Source organism: Bicyclus anynana, chromosome Z, assembly GCF_947172395.1.
Source record: "Bicyclus anynana chromosome Z, ilBicAnyn1.1, whole genome shotgun sequence".
Taxonomy (NCBI): Eukaryota; Metazoa; Arthropoda; class Insecta; order Lepidoptera; family Nymphalidae; genus Bicyclus; species Bicyclus anynana.
The window spans coordinates 894,517-906,597 of record NC_069110.1 but is presented as its reverse complement, the minus strand read 5'-3'; the positions used below and the strand labels follow the sequence as shown (position 1 = coordinate 906,597).

The following is a 12,081-nucleotide window of genomic DNA, read 5'->3' as shown; positions in this document are numbered from 1 at the left end:
AAAAAATATATTTCTTTAAAAATAAGCACTGCATAAAAATAATGTATACACGATACCTAAGTACACCCTTAAGGGCCGGACGGTATTTCCTATAACACACTTATATCGCATGTTATCGCACTTATTTAATTAAAATTTTCAATGTCCATCCAGGGCTCAGTTAGACGCAACCTGGGACAATTGGCGCAAGCAAGAGAGTGGTGTTGTGGCCCGACGGCCTTCCGTACGAGTGAGGATCGATGTCGATAAAATGATCTTGGAACTTCGGCCGAGCGATGTTGCAGCTTTTCTCAGAATTAGGGAGTCTCTCCAAGAAACTATGGGAAGAAGTGAAGTGAGTCATCTAAAGATTCTAAACTAGGTATATAAAGAAATCCCTCGACTTTTAAACACATTTTTTTATTTTTTTTATTTTGTTTCAGACTGAGACTTATATCAGAAATAGCGTCAATGAAAATTCCGCCTCGTCCTCGAGGACGAATACGAAAGATTATCATTTTTTTGATGACTTGCGGTAAGTTATATACTTTTAGGGAAAGTTACTTTTATTCATTCAAATCGAGCCAAAGTCCTTACTGCCTAATCAGAAAAACATTTTTACTTTAAGTTACAAAGTAACTATTGAAATATAAAACCTTATAAACGTGGTTAGCTCTAAAGTATTACATCGTTTGTTATTATTATATTATTTATATAAATTATGAGATTTCTTTAAATTTTCATTTATTTTCACATCCTAACAAGATAATAATTAATGGGTAATAAATAATTATATTTCCTTGCATCCTTGTTCATATATGATAATTAAACAAAGGTAGTGTCCTTATTTGGTTGGTAACTATGCGCACTATTTTTAAAGAAAATTAAAATAGGAAGTCAAAAAAGTACTTCTTATTACTCATAATGCCACCTCAGACCTCCATCTTGGATATCTCTCATTCCTTTATTGTGCGCGGTAACTATCGCACGCGTCTCTTACAAAAAAAAAAAAAAAGAAAGAAAGAAAGAAGTTTTTTTGTTAGTATAATTTATTTTCATATGCCTTCAAAGGTAAAGTGTAAAATCAGTGATCAGTGAAGATTCGAAAAATATCGAAAGAGAAAATATCTTCGTTAGATTTTTTATAGTCCGACAAAGAAAGTTAGTGAAGTGTTTGTCGATGATATTTCAGTCCCAGTGAATAAAAATATAGTGAAGTGTTTCATTGCAGGAAATAATTGTAGATTAACGAATTAATCATAATATTTCACTTTTTTCATAATATTCCAAAATATCCGAAGTATCCGGGTTGACTGCGAGTTTTCAAGGATAACGGATGGAATATTTGTTAACTGATATTAAGGAGGTATCCGGGTTGACTGCGAGTCTTCAAGGATAATGGTGGGCATACGGATTAACTGCGAGTTTCTAAGTTTGCCATAATACCTACTCCAAATCATAAAGAGATATTGGAAAATCTGCCAGTATTTAATGTTATTGCAATTAATTACAATTGACTGTGAGTTTGGGTATAATATTCTAAAATATAAATTGATATCCGGGCTGACCGCGAATTTTCAAGGATAGTGGTGGGCATTCGGATTAACTGCGAGTTTCTAAGTTTGCCATAATACCTACTCCAATTTACAAAGAGGCATTGGGCAAAACTGTCGGTATTTAAAGTTATTGCAATTCATTTCAATTGACTAGGAGTTTGGTTATAATATGCTAAAATATAATGACCGAGAGTCTTCAAGGATATTGGTGGGCCTTCGGATTAACTGCGAGTTAATAAGTTAGCCATAATACCTACTCCAAACTATAAAGAGATAGACAGGGGTTGACATTTTATTTATAAAATTTAACCAGGGATCTAGTTTTCAACCATAACCTAAGCAGAAAATACGTACAGTCTAAATTAGATGTAACGTTCATCTGCAATCACAAATAATTTTTATACCCGCAAAATTTTTTTTTTTGAAATAAAATAGCTTATTTAGATAAGATACCGTAGTAAACGTATACTGCCGTGATTCAACCTCGAAATCGTTTGTAGTTGTACCAGACAATATAAAACTGAGGCCTATATTGGCCGACAACCCTGAATTAAATCATCTGATTAAGACCCAGAAATAAAACAATTTCATAGAGACGGATACACGTCTCCATCAACGTTCGATGCACATTCGATGCACGGATATTAAGGTGAAAATTTATACAAATTGTTAAGTCCGCAATTCTCAAAGCTGAATGCAGAAATTTCTGCTTCTGTACTGGACGTAATTATTAAAGCCTAATAAAATAAAGTATATTTCGGCACAACTGTGCATAGTCATCAATGCCATCAAAAAAGGCGTGTAAACCTAAAATCATTACCCTTCCTTTTGGCTTCGCCGTAGTCGGGTAAAAAGGTCACGACAACGTTAAGGCTTCAAAAGCAATGTTTGCAACGCTTGCCGCTTGCTTTGTGACTCTCACCATAAATAATTTCAAAATAGAATGCAACTGCTAAGTCCTACTTTATATATTTTTTTTTTCAATTAATATTAATGTGCCAGAAATGGGTCATTTTTTGCTTATTGGTGATGATTAAGGCCAACAAGGCTATTGAGAAAAAGGTTTTCTTTAGAAATAACTCTGATGACCCCGACCTCGAGGGCCGACCTACCTACGACTTTCTACCAGGGAAACTGGCATGCGGCCACCTTGTTGTTAGGTGAGCAGGGCGCAAGGAGGATACAGGAGACAGACTATATACTTCGCTGCCCTTTTTTCAGCATCAGTGCTATCGCCATAACGAACTATCGCCTTGCATAAGATCTGTGCCCCGGCGCAGACTCACTATTAGCAGACATTACCTCGTACGGTTACGAGTTGGTTCCAATTTTTTTTACAGTAGTTGGTTAAAACAACTAACAAAAACGTACTACTGTATTCGATCAAACATGGCTACTTTGCGCCATTACGTAGTAAAATTATTCAGTCTTCAAAATACTTTCATTACTAACTGAAAGCAAAAAAAAAAAAAAAAATGCTTGAAATAATTTGTAAATAATTGCCACATAGCCCATATTAAAGTGACAATGCACTTCAAAATAAATATGTAAATTAAAAATAATTTTAGCATAATAATGAAAATTTTTACTTTATTTTCAAAATGAAAAATTAAAGAACAACTTGGGTAATACAATAAGAACCGCATAATAGCCCTATGTGAAGTTTATCCGTATTTACATAGGATAAGCTATGGTATATAAAGGGACTCGCACTAACTCGCACCGTTAAGTTCCACTAAGAAATGGTTCAAAAAAAAAAAAATTTTTTTTTAGTCATCAGGTTACTTAAACGACATCCTATGTTTTCGCAAAACACATGATGAACAGTACCTTATTAATTTAACTTCAGTTTAACATTGTGCTAAGAAGTTAACAAAACTTAGAAACTTAAGCTTCGCCGTCAAAAAAAAAAAAAAAAGAGAAGATAAGCGAAAAGCATACCCCGTGTTATGGGTACTAGCTGATATATCATAATATACGAGTACATTTATATAATACGTATAAATACTTTTATAATGTACATAATATACATCCAGACACTGGAAAACAACAAACTACGCCGCGACAAACGTCCTGTAATTTTTCAAGATTTATAAAATATGCTTCTAAAATCCTTTCAAAATCCATGCACTTATCTATCTTAAACTGCAGAATTCGTTAAAAAGTTCACTAAGCTACCAACATGTTCTATTCGCGAATTTGCTCAACTTCCAGTGCAGTACTCGTAGCTAAGTAGGTACTGGTGATGATCTATCATAATAAGTAGAAAAGTAAATAGAAATTACTTGGGGTTTTTTCTTTTTGTGTTCATTCACTAATAATTAACTAATTGCGCAATAGTATTACGCATAGATTGCACAAATGCAATAATAAGTGTTTGTGGGCAAACAATATCCTCACCTCAATCCTGATTGTTTTGTAAATGGTTTGTGTGACAGTGTGCGTTCGCATTATATGCGAATACCAAATACAAACCTCGACGCTCATCTGCAATAGTTAATTCGGATATCGAATGATCCCTATTCAATAAGCTGTTTGTGAAGTCACAAAACACTTTCTCGGTCAACGGGATATTCACTAATTAGCATCATAATGTGATGCGAAATCCCATACCTAAACTTTAATGTTTGATATTAAAAGACTCTAGAAGAATCATTGAAATACATTCTACACCGAAATACTAGGGTTTCCATAGTGGCCTACACAACTCTGGTTTCCACTCCACCTTAATAGTTTCAGATATTTATTACTCAAATCCAGCATGAAAATTTTCTACTAACATATTTCGAAGATCATCTTCTCTTATGTAAGAGTTTTACTGGCTGGTTCATCCAGAATCTATCTGTTCTGTGTCTGTCCTGATACTGGGCATGCTGACAGAACAATAAAACAGTCTATCACATCGCTGAAGCTATGGCATATTGCTATATCAATACATAACACCCACGTTTTTGAACCCTTTAAGCTTGTTTATCCTTTAAGCATGCTTACCTTCTTAATTAGACAATTTATCAGTGGTTGTAGTTGTGTGACTACAGCAATCTCAATCCCTACCGGTCAGACTTGTCAGCCTTTAAAGGTGACATTATAAGTACTGTCGAATGGTTGAATGCTCATTCTTAGAAGGGCTTATAAACCAAAACCCCTAAATCACAGTTATACTGTGCCTAAATATTGTAACACTTGGGAACCTCAAGTTACCGATTATTCCTGGGAAGAATCCAAAGAATCTGGTAATTTTATTAGCACCTGTAGACAGGGTTCACACACTATCTTTAATAAAGTGAAATCTTAAATTGTTATATAATAACAGTGTCAAAATAATATCAACAAATATCATAAAATCTGCTGCTGCTCCAGGGACCGATCAGTCTGTTCTATTTTTGATATATCACACCAAACGTCGGATAATATCTGTTAAAAAAGATATTTAAGACCTTCGGGCACAGATTAGACTATTAATAATATACAAGTGATCCCATCAAGTGAAAGAATGCAAACTGGACAAGATCATCCCTCTATTTTGCCCGATCTTACTAAAACACTTCTTGGACAAAGCGGAATCCGCTAGATCCATATACATAAAATCTTAATATTGTTATATGGTAGATTGATAGTAATAAGAAATTTAGTTCTTGATTGTAACTCGAATAGAAATGAATGATGAAAATCATAATTATAACTAACTTATGATTTATTTCCAAACTTTCTCCCTTTCGCTCTTAACATCTACCTTTGTTTAATTATCATATATGAACAAGGATGCAAGGAAATATAATATATGATCAAACGAACTTCCAAGTGAAGTTCGATCATTATTATATGAGTTGCATCCTTGGAATATATGATCACCCACCCTCCCAGAAGCTCTCCCAAATAATACACGAAAGTTTGTACAAGTTACAATACCTTCTCTTAAATAATGAGAGATATCCAAGATGGAGGTCTGAGGTGGCATTATGAGTAATAAGAAGTACTTTTTTGACTTCCTATTTTAATTTTCTTTAAAAATAGTGCGCATAGTTACCAACCAAATAAGGACACTACCTTTGTTTAATTATCATATATTCCAAGGATGCAACTCATATAATAATGATCGAACTTCACTTGGAAGTTCGTTTGATCATATATAATAGAAATAAAGAAGATTTAATATAAAAGTAATAATTGCTTGTAATACAACCAAGATAAAACTATTAACGTACATCATCATTATCATCATCGTCGTCGCCGTCGTCGTCGTCGTCGTCGTCGTCGTCGTCGTCGTCGTCGTCGTCGTCTCTCAGAATGAGAGAGGTTAGGCCTGACCATCACCACGCCACCACGCTGGCCCAATGAATGGCAATATATACCGTTGCCATATTGCGATCTCGATTATCCTAGCACAATCCTCGCTTTAGTGAGATTAAAATAATTGTGTTGCAAACGGCAGAAAATTTATTTACAATATTGATAATTACAATAACTGTCAAAAATTGTCCGTCAAACCGTTTGTTTTTAAAAGATGTTTTCTCAAAAGCAAACGGCACGACAGAGAATTTCATAAAACAATAATTTGAAATTACAGGAGCGGGGCCTTCAAAATAATCTCAGGAAGTCAGCTCCCAATGGCTTACCAAGTGACTTTGCAGGACAACATTATATCTTGGAGATACCCGCAGCCTCGCGCTATCTTCCAAATCACAGTTCATCCTGTACTGGAAGATGTAAGTATAATAAACCTTTCAGAACAATTAGCCTTTTTCCTTTAAAGGTCAACGTAGCGTCGGTTTACCATTGAAGCTGAAGTTATTATTTTTTCTGTTACTAAGAATCTTAACAAACAAGAAAACGAGCAAACAAACCAATCACAAGTCCTCAAAAATGGCGATATACTCAGGCCGTATGGTCAACGATCTTAGTTTGCCGTGAGGTCAAATTATAGGTGAAATGCCGTGAAACGTAGATGCAAACTTTTTTTGATAAAGTAATGATTTCTTTATTAAAGTAGAATTATCAAGATTTTTTAAAATATAAGTAAATAGAAAATTCAACACACTCCCCCGGTGCTGCCCCTAGTGGATTAATTAAAGACCTTCAGAGGAAAAAAGCTCATTGGAAATAAAATACTTCATCACCAGTATACTTCGGTATACTAGTATTGTATACGAAAATTCGCTATAATTAGCATTTCAGGGCAAATCGTCGCTAAAACTCCTCGTCCCGGTCCTCGTAATGCCTTTTTTCGAAGTGTCTCACTGTATTTCTGTCCCCTCTGTCCTTTGTATTTTATTGATACATTTATGTATTGTTTATATCTTCTTCCCTTATTCCTTGTGTTACAGAGCGAGGAAGTAGTGGAGTGTGCGTTAGAGTTTCACTGCCCGCTGCTGGCGCACTGGGAGCCGCACACTTTTTTCAAGCTACCGGCGACGGAGCCACTGGAGTTGTATCCCAGCACATCCCAGACTGGTAAAAATAGTTTTTGAAGCTAAAACACGCTTGGCTTGTAAGATGCGTGCTGCCATCTACAGGCACAGTGAAACAGTGTTTGTTATTTTAATTACCAATAGATAGCGTTTTTAGAGAATTTTCAAACAATCTATTTTTGTCTCAGACCATTTACCTTCTGTAGGACCTGCCTCGCTAGAGGTTACCCCTCTGTCATTAATACAATATGTGATCGTGATCAAACGTGTTCATACAAACTGCATCAATAGAATCGATGTGTCATTGTGTTCAATCACACATGTGTGTATTACGATTTAAAATTTATAGTTGCGTGTAGTGTAAGGACACAGGATATATTTATTGGTGATAAATATTTCCGATGTTTGAGTTTACCTCGTTCCCCTCAAATAACGACAAACAATTTTGTTGGTGAATCTGAGTGCGATATAAGTCTGTAGTGGCCTACATGCATACCTACGACTACGACGACTACTACATATGGCGCATACACGTCCGTTCGCCGAGGCACGCTGCCGCAGACTAAGCGATAGCTCGTCGTGCGCCGAGATATATATGTAGCACCTCGTTGATCGCTGTTTCCAATAGACGACATCTCTGCGTGGAGTTTTAGGTTGGACTGAAGCCGCGACCGCATACGAAGCACTTTTATATCACGCAGCGAAAAACCTGTTCCGCGTGATTGGTCAATTGTGGTTTTATTACTAACGTGTGTTCGCAGATTTGTATTGCTAAAATTGTAAATATTAATAAGACGAAAATACATTCGATATTGCATTTTCATACGATAAATCGCCTTTTATTTCAATCTCTCTAACCTACTAGTAAAAACCTTACAGTGGTGACACCGACGTGAGTGAAAAAAATACAAAAAAAAAATAAGAAAAAAAATATAAAAAAAAATAAAAAAATTAAAAAAATGGAGTCAGAACACTCAGGCACCCAGAGAGAGCAAGACATCGAGTTAGTCTCCATCAAGTCGAGATTACCACAGTTTTGGCGCGATAAGCCTAGGCTATGGTTCGCGCAGTTCGAAACTATTACTGCCAACCAAAAGCTTAGCGATGAGGCGAAGTTTGGACTTGTCGTCGCGCAACTGGACAAGATGGACATCGAGCAAATTGGTGATATCATCCTGTCACCAGCCAACACGGGCAGATACGAGGCCCTAAAGAAAAGATTGCTGTCTGTCTATGAAGAATCAGAAAATAAACAACTACAGAAACTACTCAATGAAGTTGAACTCGGCGACCAGCGACCTTCACAACTGCTACGACGGATGCGAGATCTGGGCCGCGACAAGATTCCGGAGGACACACTGCGGATGCTGTGGATCAGCCACCTCCCGCCGGCAACACGCGCCGTACTAGCAGTGAGCCAAGAATCAAAATTAGACTCGCTAGCGGCTGTGGCGGACAAAATGGATGAACATACGAAGGAGATACAATCTGTTTGTTCCTGTAGTCACGGAAGCGTCACATCTCCGAAACCTACGTCATCAAACGAGAGGATCATAGAAATGATCGAGTCGCTGACGAAGGAAGTAAACGAGCTGAAGATGGAAAGAGCGAGAGGCAACTATCGTCAACCATATACTCATCGCCGACGGTCGAGATCCCGGTCAAGGTCAGCAAATCCAGAGTCGGCCGTATGTTACTTTCATCGCAAGTTTGGAAAGGACGCCTTCAAATGCAGAAAACCGTGCAATTTCGCAAAGAAAACCGGCCAGAGACAGGAAAACTAGGAGAGACTTTGGCTGCGACGGGAGCCGAGGTCAATGAAATGTTAACACACCGTCGCTTATTCATCAAGGAAAAGACCACTGGACTCAGCTTTCTCATCGACACCGGCGCGAACGTGAGCGTACTCCCGGCAAGAAATGCAAACAAAAAGAAATTGAAGCAAGTGGATTATTTGTACGCCGCAAACGGGACGTCTATTCCTTCCTACGGCGAGCGCATTATGAAGTTGGACATCGGGCTACGAAGACCTTACATATGCAACTTCGTGATAGCTGCAGTCACTCGACCGATACTGGGCGCTGATTTCCTGCACAAACACCAGCTGACAGTCGACATTCATGGGAGAAGACTGATTGACAAACAAACTGGTCTATCTGTCACCGGTTACGTCACGCCTACAACGGAGCACAGCATTAACACGGTGAACAATCAACAACCGTACCACGATCTGCTTGCAAAGTATCCGGACATCACTCGACCAACGCTAAAGCTCTGTCACAGCGAGGTAGAACATCACATAGAGACGACGGGACCACCGTTATACTCCAAGGCTCGACCTCTACCTCCACACAAGTACAAGGCGGCGAAAGAAGAGTTCCAGACGATGATCGAGCGAGGAATATGCAGACCGTCTAACAGTCCTTGGGCGAGTCCGCTGCATCTTGTACTGAAGAAGGATGGCACCTATAGAGCATGTGGAGATTATCGCCGGCTGAACGCGGTTACAGTTCCAGATCGGTACCCGATACCAAGACTTCACGACTTCACGTATAATCTACTGGGCAAGAAAATTTTTTCCACCATCGACCTGAAGAAAGCATACTACCAAGTAAGAAACCGTGAAGAAGATATACCTAGAACAGCTGTCATTTCGCCATTCGGGTTATTTGAGTTCACCAGATGCTGCTTTGGATTAAGAAACGCCGGGCAGACATTCCAACGGCACATCGACAACGTACTGAGAGGACTTCCTGTTTTTCCATTCGTCGATGACATACTGGTTGCATCAGAATCCGAAGAGCTGCACAGAAAAGAGCTAGAAGAGGTATTTAAACGACTCAGCGACAACGGATTACAAATTAACGTCGCTAAGTGCATCTTCGGCCAGCCGAAACTCGACTTTTTGGGTTATACAATATCATCCCAAGGAATTAAACCAACCGACGAGAAGATAAAGGCCATCACAGATTATCCTCGACCGCAAACAATCCAGCAACTTCGACGTTTTCTCGGCATGATGAATTTTTATCGAGAAAATATTCCACACGCCGCAGAACATCAGAAGGAGTTGAACGCGTATCTCAAATACTCGAAGAAAAACGACAAGACAACCATACAATGGAGCGAGACAGCAATAGAGGCATTCAATAAGTGCAAGGAAGACATATCAAATGCTGCAACTCTGTCTTACCCATCATCGAGTTTGCCGTTCGCTTTGTTTACTGATGCATCTGAGACCTGCGCTGGAGCCGTACTTCAACAGAAAATTGGAAATAAATGGAGGCCTTTGGGATTTTTCTCTAAGAAGTTTAACGAAGCCCAAAAGAAATATAGCACATATGATAGAGAAATGCTATCAATTTATATGGCTGTACGTCACTTCCGCCGGATGTTTGAAGGCCGTGACGTCACCGTCTACTCGGATCACAAACCCCTGATTCACGCACTGAGTTCAATCAGCAAGAACGAAACACCGCGCCGGACAAGATATTTGGAGTACATCGGCCAATTCGTTTCCAGCATCAAACACATCGCTGGAAAAGACAACATCGTGGCTGACGCACTATCCAGAGTGGATACAATAACGTGCCCATCACCGATAAACTACGAAGACTTATCTGGAGCTCAAGCCCACGACGCAGAATTAAAGAAAATAATGCTGAGTGACAGATATCAAGTCAGACGTATAACACCGCCAGGCACGACAACAACAATCGCTTGCGAAATGTCTACAGGCTCTGCTCGTCCGTTTCTACCACCGGAGTTCAGACGCCAGGCTTTCCAAGCGATTCATGAACTCAATCATCCCGGCGTAAGAGCGACGAGACGATTATTAACGACGCGTTACTTCTGGCTAACAATGAAGAAAGACATCACTGAATGGGCAAGAAGTTGTGAACAATGCCAGCGAGTAAAAGTACAGAGGCATACTAAAGCACCGATATGCAGTTATACGCCTGTAGGACGTCTAGAACACCTAAATCTAGATATCGTAGGTCCTTTTCCGGTGTCAAACAACTGCCGGTATTTAATCACCATGATCGACAGGGCAACGAAATGGCCAGAGGCGCAGCCAGTTGAAGACATCACAGCTGAAAAAGTCGCAAATGTAGTATACGACGTATGGATTGCGCGCTTTGGATGCCCAGTGACCATCACGACCGACCGCGGCAGGCAGTTCGAGTCCGAAGTGTTCACCAAGCTAATGCATCGCATGGGAATAAAGAAAACACGAACTACGGCGTACCACCCGCAGTGTAACGGTATCATCGAGCGCTGGCACCGCACGCTGAAAACATCACTCGCCGCGCGACTCAATTCTACGAACTGGACGAATGAAATACCTACCGTATTACTCGGCCTACGCGCAGCATACAAAGAAGACATCGGAGCTAGTACTGCCGAGCTCTTGTATGGAAAAACACTACGCCTTCCCGGAGAATTCTACGGCGAACCTGTTACAGTACACAGCCAGTCGTCTCAGTTTTTGAACAATCTGAGTGAAGCTATGAAGAAAGCGCAGATGCAACGAGAAAACAAAACGCAGCGATCATTCATTCCCAGTGACCTAAAGACGTGCACACATTTATACGTACGCAATGACGCAGTGCGCAAACCTCTCACGGCTACCTACAGCGGACCATTCAAAATCATCGAGCGCCATAATAAGTACTTCCAAGTGCAACTAGAAAATCGATGCACAACCGTATCGATAGATAGATTGAAACCAGCGTACACCTTCAACACGACAGAACACGAAGAGATGGAAGCACCGACGAGCTCATACAAGGTCACCAGGTCGGGAAGAATTTCAAAACCACCTGTGCGCTTCGCTGAGGGCGGAGTAATGTAGTGGCCTACATGCATACCTACGACTACGACGACTACTACATATGGCGCATACACGTCCGTTCGCCGAGGCACGCTGCCGCAGACTAAGCGATAGCTCGTCGTGCGCCGAGATATATATGTAGCACCTCGTTGATCGCTGTTTCCAATAGACGACATCTCTGCGTGGAGTTTTAGGTTGGACTGAAGCCGCGACCGCATACGAAGCACTTTTATATCACGCAGCGAAAAACCTGTTCCGCGTGATTGGTCAATTGTGGTTTTATTACTAACGTGTGTTCGCAGAT

At 39.6% G+C, this 12,081-nt stretch overlaps 2 protein-coding genes across 4 annotated transcripts in view; both read left to right on the top strand.

The window, feature by feature from the left end:
* Positions 1-12,081, top strand: part of LOC112050442 (intermembrane lipid transfer protein VPS13B) — a 108,295-nt gene that overhangs the window by 55,075 nt on the left and 41,139 nt on the right. For all 3 annotated transcript variants that reach the window (XM_052890491.1, XM_052890489.1, XM_052890488.1), the window contains exons 47-50: positions 154-334; positions 423-514; positions 6,103-6,241; positions 6,860-6,986. In XM_052890491.1, the coding sequence (XP_052746451.1) occupies positions 154-334; positions 423-514; positions 6,103-6,241; positions 6,860-6,986 (539 nt within the window). The remainder of the gene's footprint in view (positions 1-153; positions 335-422; positions 515-6,102; positions 6,242-6,859; positions 6,987-12,081) is intronic.
* Positions 6,995-8,879, top strand: LOC128199699 (uncharacterized). Its single transcript, XM_052890492.1, has one exon. The coding sequence runs from the start codon at positions 7,903-7,905 to the stop codon at positions 8,725-8,727; it is 825 nt and encodes a 274-aa protein (XP_052746452.1). The 5' UTR covers positions 6,995-7,902; the 3' UTR covers positions 8,728-8,879.